The sequence below is a fragment of the Leucopleurus acutus genome (assembly GCF_964270905.1).
Source record: "Leucopleurus acutus genome assembly, chromosome: 9".
NCBI lineage: Eukaryota > Metazoa > Chordata > Mammalia > Artiodactyla > Delphinidae > Leucopleurus > Leucopleurus acutus.
Window position 1 is genome coordinate 22,704,255 of NC_139144.1, and position 17,759 is coordinate 22,722,013.

At 39.8% G+C, this 17,759-nt stretch overlaps 1 protein-coding gene across 1 annotated transcript in view; it reads left to right on the forward strand.

Annotated features, from left to right (window-relative positions):
• The window catches only part of RELN (reelin), a 511,249-nt gene that overhangs the window by 381,949 nt on the left and 111,541 nt on the right, over nt 1-17,759 (forward strand). The window contains exons 21-24 of the mRNA XM_082846929.1: nt 2,904-3,096; nt 3,884-3,996; nt 10,016-10,153; nt 11,019-11,205. Coding sequence (XP_082703055.1) covers nt 2,904-3,096; nt 3,884-3,996; nt 10,016-10,153; nt 11,019-11,205 — 631 coding nt within the window. The remainder of the gene's footprint in view (nt 1-2,903; nt 3,097-3,883; nt 3,997-10,015; nt 10,154-11,018; nt 11,206-17,759) is intronic.

Below are 17,759 nucleotides of genomic sequence, written 5' to 3' on the forward strand. Positions count from 1 at the left end.
AGCCCATGTGCTTCCATGCACTCTGTGGTTTTTTTACCAGATGCCCAGGGAATATGTGCCTTTAAAGTAAAAAGTTAAAACAACCCTAGTTGGCTGCCTCTGATTGCCTTTCTCATAAAGCGTATAACCCTTGAAGCAAAAAGCAGCATTCATTTCTCACAGGGAGAAGCATTTGGGATTTTTTTGCCTGTTTTAAAGACTCTGGAATTTATATAGATGAGTTTGTGCCTACATAGCTTACTATTATTTTTGCTCTATGTTGATTTATTTTGTAATATTGCTAAAAAATGCATCCTACAGCTTCATATTTTCTAGATCATATCCTGTATGCCCTAACACATAGCAGCAGTCATGGTTTTACATCTCTAACATCGGAGCATCATTGCATAGTAACAGAAAGTTAATGCTTTTTAAATTAAGTATAACTGAAAATTATTCAAAACTACAGTGTCACAAAAAACGACAGTGTTTTTTCTTCTCCATCTTAGAGTAATAGAAGGACAAAGAGATAGTGTATTGGTTGAGAAGGTTTGGAGTCAGGCAAAGCTGATTTCTCATTGAGTCTGTACCATTTACTATCCCCATTTCCTTATTTGTTAACTAGAGGTAATTGTTCCTACTTCATAGAGTTATTGTAAGGATGTATTGTAATATGCGTATTGTGCTTAGCACTGTCTTAGGATATAGGCCTAACTCAGCAGCTGGTGGGCATCTTTATAATAGCAACAAACAAGTTGTAGCACTGGATTTGTAAGCCTAGCAGTACTAAATAAGACTTTTCCCTTCATTTATGAATAGTACACTAAAGCAGAGATTAGGGCTCTTACATTTTATTACTCTATTTGTTGTTCAAGTGTTTAAAACTTAGCTAAACAGTAATTAGTCATTGTGTGGAAAAAGCTTCTTAAATTTTATAGCCTTGAGCCCAAACCCATGATGATCTTCCATATAAGCAAAATTCCATCTTTAAATAACATCTTAGGGCTTCGCTGGTGTCACAGTGGTTGAGAGTCCGCCTGCCGATGCAGGGGACATGGGTTCGTGCCCCGGTCCGGGAAGATCCCGCATGCGGCGGAGCGGCTGGGCCCGTGAGCCACGGCCGCTGAGCCTGCGCGTCCGGAGCTTGTGCTCCGCAACAGGAAAGACCACAACAGTGAGAGGCCCGCGTACCGCAAAAAAAAAAAAAAAATTACAATAAAAATAATAATAACATCTTAAACTCTGCCAGAAGCAAATCAGAGTAGTAGCTTCTTATTTTGCTGATTCAGCAAAGGGGAATTAAGAAAAAATATTAAGTGCCTCAAAGATTTCATGGAGTATTGCATTATCTCCTTTGTCAGCTAAGCCCCCTTACCATTGAACAGTGGTACTTGACCTGCTTCAGAATGGCAGTACCAAGTACTGTGGCAGACAAACCCCAGTGTGGTTGGCCCTGGGAATATTTACATTGACCCATATTAACTACAGTGAAACATGTCCATATTTTAATCTCCTCTGGTAGGTTATAAATTCCTTGAGCACTTTTCTCTGAAAAAGTAATTGTGCGGGCCTTCAAGCAGTTTATAATCCCGTAGTACTCAATTGAGACGAGTAAAACATGGGAATTTTTGAGTTGAGGTACAACCATTAGAACTGCATTATCATGTTTTCAGTATTTAATGGCTGAGCATTAAAGACTATTTGGAAAATAAGAAAAATGAGAAGTTTTAAATTGTCCCATTTCCTACCATCAAACACAGCCCCTGCAAACATTCTGGTGAATTTCCTTCATTCATCATTTTGTGGATTTTTTTAAAACTTACTTTTTCACATACACGTTAATTTGATTATATAACCTTCATTAATATTTGAAATATGGACAATCTATCGTGACTATACCAATTTACTAAAGCATTCCATTTTCCCTATAGATTGACGTTTAAATTGTTGCCAATTACTACTGTGAGTAAACCTGCAATATTCATCGTATTTTATAAAATTATTTTTGAATTTAGGACTATTTCCTTAGGATAGGTTCCAAGAAATGAGTCAAAGGGTTTATACTCATGAGCAGTATATGAGTGAGTACCCATTTTCAAATATATTTGACAACTGTAGGTATTAACTTAAAAGAAAATATTGCTTCCTTGATAGGCAGATTGTTTCAAATTGCCTTTTTTAAGATTTTGTTTTTAAATAAATTTATTTATTTACTTTTGGCTGCATTGGGTCTTCGTTGCTGCACGCAGGCTACCTCTAGTTGAGGTGAGCCGGGGCTACTCTTCGACGTGGTGCGTGGGCTTCTCATTGCAGCGGCTTCTCTTGTTGCGGAGCACAGGCTTTAGGCGTGCGTGGGCTCAGTAGTTGTGGCTCGTGGGCTCTAGAGGGCAGGCTAAGTAGTTGTGGCGCACGGGCTTAGTTGCTCCGCAGCATGTGGGGTCCTCCCCGACCAGGGCTCGAACCATGTCTCCTACATTGGCAGGCGGATTCTTAACCACTGTGCTACCAGGGAGGCCTTCAAATTGCCTTTTTTAGATGAACTAAAATCCATTCTAGAGCTTGGCAAGGTTTAAATAAGTAAAATGAAACTATTTTGATGTATGATATGAAACGAAGAGCTTAATTTTTCCCTAATATATTGCTGTTTTTGTTTGTTTGTTTGTTTGTTTTTTTGTTTTGTTTTTTTGTTTTTGTGGTACGCGGGCCTCTCACTGCTGTGGCCTCTCCCGTTGCGAAGCACAGGCTCCGGGTGCGCAGGCTCAGCGGCCATGGCTCACGGGCCCAGCCACTCCGCGGCATGTGGGATCCTCCTGGACCGGGGCACGAACCCATGTCCCCTGCATCGGCAGGCGGACGCTCAACCACTGCGCCACCAGGGAAGCCCCGCTGTTTTTAATTTTCTGATTTCCACCTCTGTCTTTCAGTTTTACAGGAGATTCTAAACTTGCCTCAAGTATGCGCTATGTGGAAACACAATCAATGCAGATAGGAGCATCCTACATGATTCAGTTCAGCTTGGTGATGGGCTGTGGCCAGAAATACACTCCACACATGGACAACCAGGTGAAACTAGAGTATTCAACCAACCATGGCCTCACCTGGCACCTCGTACAAGAGGTAAGTCTATTTTGTCTAAAGTTTGTGTTAGGTAGCCTTCACGTTTTAACACAGGAAGCAAAGAATTGCAATTCTGCAAGTTTAGTTTTGGTTGAAAAGGAACAATGTTATTTGTAACAGAATTGGCATCAAGTCAGCAGTGGATTACAAGGATGCCACGTTCTGCATTATCAGATACTAAAGGGCAATTGAAAATTTTTAAAAATGGGAATAACTTCAGGACTAGATATACTGGGATGGTGTTTTCAACATTATTTTCTCTAGCTCTCTTTTTCTATAAATGTCTCTTTCTTCTTTCTCTATAGCATGTCTTCATCTGTTCTTTTCTAAGTCTCTTCACCTGCAGGTAGATCATATTAAGAATATGGTATCTCTTGTTTTAAAAAAGAAATACATAATTCCAGTTTCTTGGAATAAAATGTACTTCTTTATATATACATACTGGTGGTCTGATATTGCAATAAATGCATAAATACATAGTGAATAGGATAATTTTACCAAATGCCAATGTTATGCTAACAGGCCAAAAAATGGATCCTAATCCATTTTCTGTTTTTCCATGTGAGAATTGGAAGACATTTAATTCCACTGTGGGATCTCGTTTAAATTATTTCCCAAATATTTTAGCTTCACAGAAGGACAATTTATAGATTGCATTCATGTTGCAAATGGTTGAGATTGTAACATTAGATTTCTCCAAGGTCTTTTTCACTTGAGTTGAGAGAGTAAACATATTGCCCTGGAGGAAACAGAAGCTGAGTTGAATTTTTGCATGATTCTCTTTTAGGAATGCCTTCCAAGTATGCCGAGTTGTCAGGAATTTACATCAGCAAGTATTTACCATGCCAGTGAGTTCACACAGTGGAAAAGAGTCATAGTGCTTCTTCCCCAGAAAACTTGGTGAGAGATGACATCTTCAGATATGGCTGTCACTTTAACTTTTCTATCTCTTTTAGCATGATGAATATGAAGAAGAATTAAGCACAAGGTGGCAAGACGCATTCTTTTTTTTCAGCATCAAAAGATCTTTCTTTTATTCCTAGGCTATTTGAAAAATAGAGCCAATGAAAGTTTGGTTTCCAAACTGTCCTGGCTTTTTCTCATCTCCCTTTTGCCTCAACTTTTCTTTTTTTGGGAAAATTCAATGATCCAGTTCCTTTGGGTTTGACATATAAAAGAGAATGATACAGGGCTTCCCTGGTGGCGCAGTGGTTGAGAGTCCGCCTGCCGATGCAGGGGACACGGGTTCGTGCCCCGGTCCGGGAAGATCCCACATGCCACGTAGCAGCTGGGCCCGTGAGCCATAGCTGCTGAGCCTGCGCGTCCGGAGCCTGTGCTCCAGGACGGGAGAGGCCACAACAGTGAGAGGCCCACGTAACGCAAAAAAAAAAAAAAAGAGGATGATACAGGAATCTAAAAACTCTTATGTCAAGACAGTTTGGATTGCAAGGCTGTTTTCTTGGTTCAAAGCCCTTCTTTTTCTTTTAAAAACTTAATATACACTCTTTTTCTCTATTCACATTCTTTCAGTAACAATGGAAATCATCCCCCAGGAAGCAGAAGCCTCAGTAACTAGGGAGAAAGTTAAACATTTGATAATATGAAAGAGAAAAGCACATTTTCCCCACATGTTACATTGTTTCATGTTAGACTGAGGCCTGTGTGAGGAATAGATTGTAGGATAAAGAGTGAAGACAGGGAGACCAGTTCCAGCGGGGAGGGGGGAGGTCCAGGCATTAGATGTTTAGGTGGCTTGGAGTATGATAGTAACAATGTGGAAAGAGACATCTTTTATGAAATGTATTTTAATCAAATAGGGCTTGTTGATGGACCAGATTGGGGCTGAGGTAGAAATGGAAGAATCAAAAGCAGTTTCTAAAGTCTGGGCCTGGGAACATTGTTGGATAGTAATACCACTGACTGAGATGGGAGGGATTGGAGGACTGGATTTAGGGCAGAGAATTAAGAGACATAGTGCTTCTTAGGTTTTGTAATGTGAAGTTTGAGATACTTATCTACTCGAGCAGAAATGTCAAGAAGCCAATTGGACTTATGAATCTGGAGCTCAGAAAAGAGGTTTGGGTTGAAAAGTTAAATAGTATGAGTCCTGTTTAAACCCTGGAATAGGACAAGCTTGCCCAGGAAAGAACCTTTGACTAGAAATTAGAAGGGCTGAGTTCTCAGTATATCTCTACTGATTGACTACATGCTTTAGCCATTTAACCTCTTCAAACGTGACTCCTTATGTGTATGATGAAGAGGTTGAACTAGACAATCTTAAAAGGTCCCTGGCAGTTCTGGAATTCTAAGATTCTGTGATTTGTGTAGCAGAAAAAGCATAAAAGAGACAAAAATTATATTTTTCTGTGGTATCTGCCTTCCAAGACCCCTTTTGTAAAAAAAATTACTAAATCAACCCTTCTCAGACTATTTTATGTAAGTTAGGCTGTACAAAAAAACAATTGGTTAGATAACTACCTAGAATTATTATTATACCTCCTTTAGTTGAAGATTGAATTACTACATTATAGAAGAATGTCTCCTTGATTATTTTTAAGGATTCATCATTATGTCAGTTGGAACAAAATGCTTGAAATTTGATTTCCACAGATTTTTTTATATCCAACTGTGAGCCATCTCCTGGATACTCTATTAATGCTTTGTATAACAAGTTGCTACTTTTTCTAACATCCTACTTTTTTATATCTACTGCTGGGAATATAATCAAGATTTTTATTTAATTTCAATGATATTCCAAGCATATCTATCAAGATTATAAAAAGCAACACATCAAACAATTGAAATACTGGTCATACTTGGTGCAAAGCTACTGAGCTTCTTTTATTTAATTTGCCCCCATTATTTTGCCATTAAGTATATTACCCTCATTATTTAAAAAACACTGATTTTTATTCATTGACATGTGGGGTACAATTTCAAAATTATGATGACAAGATAATACTGATAGTGTATTTTAGAGATGTCCTTTTGTTCCCAGAAAAGTTTTAAATTCTAATTCTTAATTAATATAGTTTAGGCAATATCCAGAAAGTATCGTCCTCTATCAAAAAAGCCTTTGCAGGTTATTTTACACTGAGATTGTATGTAGCATTATTATTTTCTTAGCTTAAAAGATAGGGCTTCCCTAGTAGCGCAGTGGTTGAGAGTCTGCCTGCCGATGCGGGGACACGGGTTCGTGCCCTGGTCCTAGAGGATCCGACATGCCGCGGAGCGGCTGGGCCCATGAGCCATGGCTGCTGGGCCTGCACATCCGGAGCCTGTGCTCCTCAACGGGAGAGGCCACAGCGGTGAGAGGCCCGCGTACCGCAAAAAAAGAAAAAGAAAAAGAAAAAAAGATAGTACCACTAGGTTGAAAGTTTTAGTATAGTAAGAAAAGGTCTCGTTTTTGTCAATGTTTATTCAGCACTTGAGAGGAAATATATTGATCCTTAAACTCTTTAGTTTTAACACAGAGCCTGTCATGTTGTAGAGGTGCTCATTAAATGTTGGGAAATTAAGTAAATTTCAATTCAATGTGCCTTGATGAACTAAAAAGATGTTTTATTACAAACCATCTCTTTTTACAAACTGAAAAAAAAAATCTACTAGATCATTCCTCTGACAATTTGCCTTTAAGTACATGTAGGTAAATAATTGAATTCTGCTTTTCCAGATTTCCCTCAAAGCCCTGGGTAAAGAAAGTAAAAATATTTCTTAAAAACAAACCACCCAATAGGATATTTATTTTAACATTTCTACTGACTAATACGTAAACTAAACATTATTGCTATAGTATTTCAAAAAAATAGTGTTCAACTGGTTATTATCATTGTTTTCGGATCTGTAATGCTTTAAAGCTCTGCTATAAAGATAAAGTACATTTATTCTCTTTGGCATTCTTGATAACTTTATTATATGCATTTCAAACTTTTGCAGATTGCATGTTTTTCCCAAGCATTGGGGCAAGGAAGTACAGTTTAGTGTGAAGCAATATTCCTTTTGGTGAATCTTTCTTCTGCTGTTTTGATTGTCCAGCGTATGCAACTATAAATTGAACGTAGACGAGCAAATTTGGTCTGCACTGTCAAAGATCTGTTAACTTTAGAAGATAATGCTAGATAGGACAACTTAGAGTGGAATACTGAACACGTATACACCTGCTCAAAGAAATTATTTTGTATATGAACTGAACATTTGTTACCCAATGAAAATTAATTTTGTTTTTGTGAGAGATATTTACATAAGAACAGGGCCTAATGAGACCCAAACAGCTGTCAGTTGCTGACTTCATGAACAAATCAACACCTAATGACTGAATGAGTTTCAGGATATTTGGGTAAATGTAATTATAGTCACTCTGAAGGTAGAAAATACAATTTAGCCGGACTTCATTTACCTTGATTCCTCAGTTACCTAACTATCGAGAGATGACTCAATGGTATTTTATTTCAGTCTAGAAGTTTATAAGAGGAAAAAAATCAAATAAAGAAAAGACTGTCAAGTTTTGTTGCCTTTGAGAATCCATAGTTTGAATTTTAAATGTAGGTCAACTTCATTTCATGATCCACACAGCAGTAGTGGTATTTCCAGACTCAATCCAAAGTACACAAGATTTTCCTCCTAAGAATACTTAGTTTTGAGAGAGAGGCAGAGGCAGGGAGAAAGAGGAAGGGAGAGAGAGAAAGAGAAAATTGGCAAATTAAATATTTGTATTGAGGGCGATATTTAGCAGTGATGCAGCTGCAAATCAGTGAGATCACACCTTGTGTTCTCACATGTGACCAGCTGGAGATTGCTCACACAACTAATTTTTTTTTCTCACTAAAAACGAAGCCAATATTCAACCTCTTTTGCTTTCTTTTCTGTTAATTAACATCAGTACATGAAACTGTGGCTTGTCACTTTAAATGGAATAATTCACTTTTTAAGCTTTTTATTTTAAGGAAATATCTTTTCAAGAGATCATAGGTACATGTAAGGATTAATTTACTTATAAAAAGAATTTGGAGAGTGTTTACATGTGACTGTTTAGAAGCATAAATTGAGAAATCTAGGTCAGGTTCTGAAACCCTCCAACCCCATTTTAATGTTTGAAACTTCAAAATAATGTATGCCATGGGTTTCGTGTAAGCATGTGACTCTAAAGAAAATAAACTATCACCTCGGTCAACAAACCACCAGAGCAATCATTACATTTTTGAGCTGGAAGGGATCTTAGAAATCAGATTGCCCAATCTATTTATTTGAGAGGTGAGGAACTAGAAGCCCCTGAAGTCTTAAATTTTCCAGTAAAGATCACACAGCTGATAAATTACAGAGCCAGGGTCCTGGGGGACCGGTCGCCTGACTCCTAGCACTTTCTTCACACTGTTACCTGCAGAAGTCAGAAACAGGCTGCCCTTTCCTGGCCTTGTCCCTCCACTCATCGGCTCGTTTTTTAGCAGACTGTTTTTGTACACTTACTTTATTCTGTTCCTGTGCAGACTACTGAGACAAAAACATATCCCTGTCCCCAAAGGAGTTCACCGTCTAGATATGTGTGACCCTGGACTTGACTAGATTGTAATCAATCTTAAAAGAAATATAGTCATCTCTCCTTTAAATGACAGTGGTGCATGCGTCTTAATTTATTTGTTTTCTGTGGGGCTCTAAGGTAATGTACTTACTTTTATAGTAGGCTTTTCTAAAAAACATTTCTTAATGGGACTGTGAAAATTGTGATGGCTGTTAGATTACAAATATAAACTATTACCATAGAAGAGGTGCATCTGTCTCATTGTATGTACCATGAAGAACACTGATATCCCGCTAACCTGTGTCTAGTGAATGCACCTCAGTGAATCCTGGAATCATCCTACTAGGAATAAAAATGCAACCTATTAGCCACGGATCGTTAGTAAAATAAACAGTAAAGGCTTAGTCTGGATTTTAACAGCCTGTTATGTACTTAGGGAGTATTCAATATGTGGGTAATTGATGCAGTAGACTTTAATGGATCATTCAGAGCCATTAAGATCAAGTGTATCTGTAGATAGTGTACTTGGGGAGGGTTTAATTAATGGAACTGAGCATGCACGTTAATTCTGCAAATTCTTTTTGTTTTCTTTTTTTTTTTTTTGCGCTTTGACCAGAAAGAACTAATCATGGATCCCTGAAAGTTCCTAGAGGTGAAAAGTATGATGTGATTCTAAAAGAATTTTTTTATGGTAGTCAGTGAATGAAAACCTTCCTGGCATTGCTCTCAAAACATCCTCTTCTTTAGACTTTATATGTAGTTTAGATGAATCAGGGTCCCAAGTGTTTCTCTATGTGTAATGGACTGTTTTAAAGTTTTTATCTCCACTTAACATCAGCTTGTCCGTGAAACCTAAGCAAGTTAATGTTTCAGAAATAAGAAGCAGGATTTAGCACCCAGATGTTCTTACTTGTAAAATAGTACATTGTAGCCCATCCCCTCAACCCCAAAACCATACCTCCAAACAAAACTTTTGTTTTGTATTGAGAGCTAACTGGAAGTCTTCCAATAACTACTGATACGTTTATTTTAAGAAACTGCCTTACTCTAAGTTAAACACTGCGCATTTTCATCTGTGAAAGAGACAGTTTCTTACAAATTTTTATTTTTAAAAAATATCGTTTTACTTCCTTTCTTTTCCGCGCATCAAATCCCTGTGCAACAACAACATAAATCTGATATTGTGTTTTTCTTTAAAATACAAATTTATTAATTAAATGTAGTCTCAAATAAATTAAGATCGAGGTATATACAAAATAGGCTTTCCTTCATGGTGGATGATTAGCAGCTAAATTCAAGTTCCAGAGAGTTCGTTCTCTGAAGGATTTTGAGCTCCACCGTTCCTTGTCTATACGGGCCCATGTCAGTTAAAATACTGTTTTTGTTACTGTGCCTTGTTTCTAGGTCCAGCGCCACCCGCTTCCGCTGGAGTCAGAGCTATTACACTGCCCAAGACGAGTGGGCGTTAGACAGCATTTACATTGGGCAGCAGTGCCCAAACATGTGCAGTGGGCACGGCTCCTGCGACCACGGCATGTGCAGGTACGTGCGTCAGGAGGCCTGGTTGACTCTGCTTTTCTGGATGTGTGTTTATAGCCCTACCACAGCAGCTGTCATCAGTTATAGGAATCACCTGATAAATAATGAGATCGCCAAAGGAAAACGATCCTCCTTTCTGTCTTTATTCTAGATGTAAAAGATATTGTTGTATTTCAATAAGTATAAAGCCATAGATTGTAAACCTTAAAATGTAACCTCCTGGGTTTAAATTTCAGAGTTTATCAATTAGCCCCAAAGTCCTCTTTGTTAGTTAACAGAGCCTTGCTATTGCTTCCCCCTTCCTTCCCTTGATAGTCTTAAAGCTCTAGTCAAACAGCTGCTACATGCTTTCCTACAGCACTTCACCAGAAGCTCAAGGTTGCGTACAGTGGGAGATGGTGATTATCGCTAATGAGGATGAGATAGGAACACACTTGAATACTTAAAGACTCTAAAAGAGACATAATCTAATCAGAAAGAGGAACTATAAAACACGGCCACAATTAAATGTTGGGTGAGCAGACAAACATTTATATGTGACCTTTTAAGCCTATGGGAAGATCTCACGGTCCTTCCCCTCCCCCCATCACACATGTGCACACACGCCTGTATCCTTCATTACTACTTGATGCCTCATCTCTACTGTTACAGCACTATTTGTTTTAAGAATGGATTCTATCCCTTTTTTCCCCCTTGTGCAAAACTGAAGGTTGCTACCACCATATTCAAAGATTACACTGTAGAGAAAAGTCTAGTACAGATGCCAATACCCGAACAAAAGTGAGATATAGGAAATGTTGCAGGTCAGATGGCTGTGGCATTCACACAGGAGTCCATCACTTGTTCACTCGGCCCTCCTCTCTTGTAGGTGTGACCAGGGATACCAAGGCACTGAGTGCCACCCAGAAGCTGCCCTTCCTTCCACGATCATGTCGGACTTTGAGAACCCAAATGCTTGGGAGTCTGACTGGCAAGAAGTTATTGGGGGAGAAATTGTAAAACCAGAAGAAGGGTGTGGAGTCATCTCTTCTGGATCATCTCTGTATTTCAGCAAGGTAGGACTAAGAGCCAGGAGTAAGTGATCAGGACAGTGGCTATTTCAATATGTGACTGATGTTGTAGCCGTCTGAACTCAGAAGGTACAAATATGACGCAGTTTTATTTTTCCCTACATTCCCTGCTTTTGACTGGACTTTGTCAAATTTCTATGCCTTAGCTCCATTTGGGAAATGCATAGTTTTATGCTTGTCTTTGCTTACTACAAATCCAGATAGGCCGGTTTAAAATTCCTGCCTTTCTTGGACCTGATTTAAAGCTCATTGCTTTCCTTTCCTCCAGTGCCAGCCAGGCTTGTATCTTGGGGGACTTTGAGTGGGGCAGGGTCTTGGCCCCTTCTCATACCAGGCTTTGGAGGGTGTGTGAGCACGCGGGCCTGGGGGTGAGGACGTGAGTGGTGGTGGAGGTAGTGGAGCTTAGAAGTTAACAATAGCAACTCTGGAGCCAGACTGCCTGTTTCAGTCTGATTCTGCCACTTCCTAGCTGTGTGACTTGGAACAAATACCTTAACCTCTCTGTGACTTGGCTTCCTCGTTTGTAAAAGAGTATCTACCTCATTAGGGTTATTATGCAGGTTAAATGAGTTAGTACTTGTAAATCATGTAGAACGGTACCTAACATGTAGAAAACATTTCTAGAAATGTTTATTCAATTTGTCAATCCATTAATCCCAAGAATATGATTGGAGGAAGGAGGAATAAAGGTGAGGGTAGGGGTGTGCAAAGCCATTCCTAGGGTACTGACCAGCTCTACATCAAGGGCAAACATCTCAGGTCCTATTTCAGCTCAGTTTGGTGGCTGCTGGTGGCATCAGCTGATGTGGGACTGTCCTAGTCAACTTGGGCTACTATAACAAAATACCATAGAGTGGGTGGCTTCAACAGCAAACGTTTTTCTCTCACAGTTCTGCAAGCTGGAAAGTCCAAGATCAAGGCACTAGCAGATCCAATGTCTAGTGAGGGCCTGCTTCCACATTTGCAGGACGGCCATCTTTGCATTGTATCCTCACATGGTGGAGAGAGAGAGCAGAGAGGGAGAAAGCAGGCCTTCTCCTGTCTCTTCTTATAAGGGCACTCATCCCATCATGAGGGCTCCACCTTCATCATTTAACTACCTGCCAAAGGCCTCACCTCCTAATACAATCCCTATAAGGGTTAGCCTTTCAACATATGAATTTGGGGGCACCCCATAACAGGGACTCTGAGTAGAAGGTCTTCTTGCAGGGTTCAGCTTTCCCAGTGGAAGCAGACAGATCAGTACATACCGACTAGGGATTGAGGTGCCTGATTCTCTTGGAACGCTCATAACCCGTGTTGCTTGGTGAGGGATGTGGCTGAGAGAACCACCTTCCTCTCCTCCCTTGCTACAGTCCAGACAGGACATTCTTTTCTTCCTGCCTCCTCCAGTTCATCTCTTCATATAGTTTTCGAAAGGACTGCAGAGGGGAGCAGGTCCAGCTCTCCAACCTGAGCAATGTGTTCAACCCTTATTATTGGCAGCTCTCTTTAGAATGTGGGGTGACCAGCACCACTTCTTTCCAGCAGGGACTATAGCCACCAATTCTAGCACGACTGAAAATGTCCCATTCCACGTCACATAGCAAGTACACAAAGGTGGGTGATATACCATAGGGCTGATGTGTTGCAGAACCTGTTTGGGCAGAAATCCAAAACAAGTTAATGTATGCAAATGCAAAAATAGGTACAGCTTTCGTTTTGAGGCAGGTGCAGAACAAAGAATCAGATAGAAAATGTAAACAAGATAGAAAATGTAAACAAGAAAATGTAAATAACAAAGTAAACAAGCTGGAAAATGACAGAAAATCAGGGACGGATTCCATTTAATGATATTTCTTATCCATTGACATCTAAGATCCCCATGTCATTATTCTTAGAGATAATAGTCAATAAGTGACCAATATTCATTGCATAGATCTGGGTACACTGTATAATCATGCAGAAATGAAAAGATTGTGTCTCCCATAACCATCAATTTTAAAACAAGATTATGAATCCTTAACCAATATTTACCCAAACACCCCAGTAAACATGTGTGCATACACACAGATATTTTAAACATATAAAGGTTACATATCAATATTTCTAACACTTAATTCAAGATTATGTCTGGAGTCAAGCTACCTGGCTTTATACCTGGGCTCCAAAACTAATTAATTGGTTCACCTTGCACAGTTATAACATCTTTCTGTGTCACAGTTTTTTCTACTGTAAAGTAGGATGTTGAGAGTGAGTTAATGCAGGTAAAGAATAAAGGATAGTGTTGGGCATATAGAAATAGCCTATAAGTGTTAGCTATCATAATTACATTTTATGAAAATAAATTTCAAACTGGTATCATTGAATATTTCCATATGTACGCCCTGCCACTAACAAAATCAGCATTTCAAAAATAAAATCATTCTCTTCCTCTCCGAAACCAGCTTTCTCCCTAAATTTTTGTCAAAATATCTAAGGATCATATTTTTACTTTTTTCTCTTGTATCAGTCAGATCTGTTTTGAATTCTAAGTGAGAGAAACTAGCTTAAGCAAAAAAGAAGGAAAATTGGTTCTTCTAATCAAAACAGGGAGGGCTTAGATGAAACTTGACTCAGAGATACATGGAGCTGGAAACTCAAATGCCCACAGAACTCTCTCCTTAAGAGGAGACTCTATTTTCAGGTCAGCTGTCGTCGTGAGAGTGAAACCATGGCCACAGAGCTCTATAAGCAACTCCATAGGAAAATGTGGGAAAGCTTTCTGATTGGCCAGTCACGTGTCCGGGGAATGGCGTAATATGATTGGCATGGCCAGAGTTATGTACTCGCTCCTTTGGCAGAGAGGTGGGATACACAATTTGGCACCTACCACCAGCTAGCATAATTGAAGTAAAGAAGGGTAATAACCCAAAGGAAGTGTTCCTTAGACCTTTGCAAACCACCCTAGATTAATTTCTCTAAAAACATGCTTCTGTCCTGTCACTCTTCCATCACCAGTGTTCAGGATAGTCTCCAATACTGCTGCCCTAACTACAGAACTTATTTTCTTTTTCCAAACATGAGTCCTCTGCTCCAAACAGGAAGCTCTCCTCATCATCCCAGATTTTGCCAATTTCCCTCTTTGCTTAGCCTCCACTGCTTTCCGTTACGCCTTCCACGGCCTCTCACATCCATATAAACCTTGCAGTGTTTTGCCCAAATCCTGCTGCTTCTGACATCGAAAGCTTGGCCTCTGTATACTGGTGCCAAATCGAATCTCAGAGACAGAATTTTGGGTGAAGTAGAAAAGAATAGCTTTATTGCTTTGCCAGGCAAAGGGGGACACAGTGGGCTCCTGCCCTGAAAAACTGTTTCCCACCCCAGGAGGATTTGGTGAGGAGTTTTATAGCAATAGTTCAAGGGTGGGGTTGCTGATAAGATTAGCGTGTGTGCAGGGCCTGCACTCTTTGTTGTTGTTTTTTTTTAGAAGATGTTGGTGGTAGGAGTTTATTAATTAATTTATTTATTTTTGCTGTGTTGGGGCTTTGTTTCTGTGCAAGGGCTTTCTCTAGTTGCGGCGAGCGGGGGCCACTCTTCGTCGCGGTGCGTGGGCCTCTCACTATCGTGGCCTCTCTTGTTGCGGCGCACAGGCTCCAGACGCGCAGGCTCAGTAGTTGTGCCTCACGGGCCTAGTTGCTCCGCGGCATGTGGGATCCTCCCAGACCAGGGCTCGAACCCGTGTCCCCTGCATTAACAGGCAGATTCTCAACCACTGCGCCACCAGGGAAGCCCCTTGCACTCTTTTAATCTAATTTCAGGTGATCTCTTGATAGGCTTCTCTGGCTCCTTTAATCTGGCCTCAGGTGGTCTTCTCTTGTATGAAGAATGCTGACATCTGCCACTTGTTGGGTTTTAGTTCTATAAAGAGCTCAAAGGATATTGTTAATGTGTATCCCTTGAGGCAGAACCACAACCCTGCGCCAAGGCTGCATTATTGTTTCTTGGCCGTTCCTCCCTTGTCTCTGCATACCCTCCCTTCCCTGATTGACAACTGTTTGAATCTGTCCTTTGGGACTCAGGGAAGGTCATAGAGGCTGGAGTCTATTCCCTACAAACAAGGAGTGGGGCACACGGAAAGGCTTTTGTGCCCAGAAGCCCCACAGGGTCCTGCTCAGTTTCACTTCCATGGGGCTTTCTGGGACTAGGGCAGAGTACACTGATCTTTCATTTCTTTGACTGCCCCTCTCATTGTGTTCCCTACATATATAGATCATATTTTTATTTTTATTCTCACAGTACCCAGCAAAATGCACAGTCTTACTGACTGAGCCAAACTTCTAGATAAGATGTTCAACTCAGAAATGCATGCTTTGCGTTAGGCATTTACATATCAATAAATACCCTTGAGACTGAATAGATTGGAGCATTGATCATTAATCATATGACCAAATGGGATTTAACAAGGGATAGAACTTGGTCTGCAGCCCTAAGTTATTACTCTCCCTGCACGTACGTATCTGTGGACTCCCCTTTCAAGTTTGTTTTTATAACACGTGGTATTGAGCTTGGTATAACTGGCAACCGGTAATTATTTGCTGAAGAAAGAAATCAATGAATGGATGAAAGAAAATTGGAAAACAACAGAAAGTTATAAAGAAATGGTTATTTTCAAATAAATATAGTAGACTTTTATTCTACTGGCATTTTGATTAAAGAAGATTTTAATGGAAGTCAAAAGGTAAAGTTTTTAGAAAGCATTTTAGAGGTTTTGTTATAAAGGCTCTAGATTCTGTAGGCGTTACCTTTAAATTCTGTATTATTTTATCTAAACACTGAAGACATTTTAACCTAGAATGCTGGGGGAAATTGGAGGGTATTTTCCACACTCTAGGAATGAGGAGGTCCTTAATCTATTACTCCAACACATGTATATGCATATTACATGTTTATATATATCTACACATATACATAAATACATTGATCATAGTATAGTAGAAAAACTGCAAACCGTGTGTTAACATCTGATTCTAAATTCTGACAAAATAGTTTGCCCTGAGCCATTTCCTTTTTCTCTCTTTTCCCCCTTTAAAACAATGATCAGCATTTCAGGTCACCAGACAAAAGAAAATGACTTGTACTACTCTCTAGGAAAAAACATCTTCAGTGCCAAACCAAGCATTTGTATGATATTTTTCATTTTTAAAAAATCCCACAGGGCTTCCCTGGTGGCGCAGTGGTTGAGAGTCCACCTGCCGATGCAGGGCACGTGGGTTCGTGCCCCGGTCCGGGAAGATCCCACATGCTGCGGAGCGGCTAGGCCCGTGAGCCATGGCCGCTGAGCCTGTGCTTCGCAACGGGAGAGGCCACAACAGTGAGAGGCCGGTGTACCGCAAAAAAAAATAAATAAATAATCCCACAAAACACTCTCAAAATCTCTATAGAGCAACACCATAGTCTCCTGGAAGAACAACACTGTTCTGTGAATTTCACAATTGACCAATCATTCCAACCATTTAATTGTGATAGTTGGATTTTTATCATTCTCCTCACCTTAGATCTTTATCGTTCTGGCTCTTTTCCACATGCCAGGGTTTTCATAGAAGTTTGCTGGGTGGGAATTAACCAGCTAGGTTCTTCTCAAATTCATTCTTCCTGTACTGATCCTGAGGCACGAAAATTCTAGGTCAGATTATAATAATCTCTGAGTTGTTTCCACTTAACACTATTTCAAATCAACAGCAAGAAAAATGAAAAGCACATCTAACACGTTGAAAATGCATATTTTAAGATTTCTTCTAATACATACATAAAATTGAGAGTTCCAAAAAATGAGTTTCTGTCTCAGGATTGACCTCAGTTCTCTTTTTGCTGGCACCCTTGTCTATTTTGGAATCTCTTAATTGGCTTTAGATTCATCAGTAACAGTGTACTCCTGTAATTATCCCCAAGTATTTCCCCTGTGACTTCTAATAACTGAAACCCTTTCTTAATTAACTTAGTGGATTAGAGTAGGGTTTAAATTATAAGTGTGAGGGGTGCTTTTCTCTATACTGTGTATTCTGTCTCAGGTTTTCTTCCCAAATATTAATTGAACTCCTCGGAAACTCTCTAAGACCACTCAGTGCAGTCCATGGATTAGCTTTGGCAGAATCAGTTTGGGTGCAAGAATCTTATCAGCAAACTTTTTTTCAATCCTGTTAGCATGAAACCGTTTAGAGACAACAGAAATGATGACAAACCTTGTCAATTTGTATCTCATACCTCACAACAGAACTGTGACAGGCAGGGGATGCACTAAGCAAAAGAAGCAAGTTGCTGGATTTGAGGAAGTTTTTAACATTTTTAAGACACAAAGAGACCATTTAATGGTTGCAAAAACTTATTTAATGATCCCTCCCACCCTCTCTATTTCCAAGAAATAGACTGACTGGGAGCCCGAGAGACTTCAGTACTCTCTTTTTGTCAAGAAGTTTGTGTCTTGCCTGTTTTACCTCAATTCCCAGGGAGGAGGAGAGCCGGGGCATATCTATTAAGAGATTGTCCCCTCAGGAAGAGATGCCGTGTGCTAGGCAAGTTAT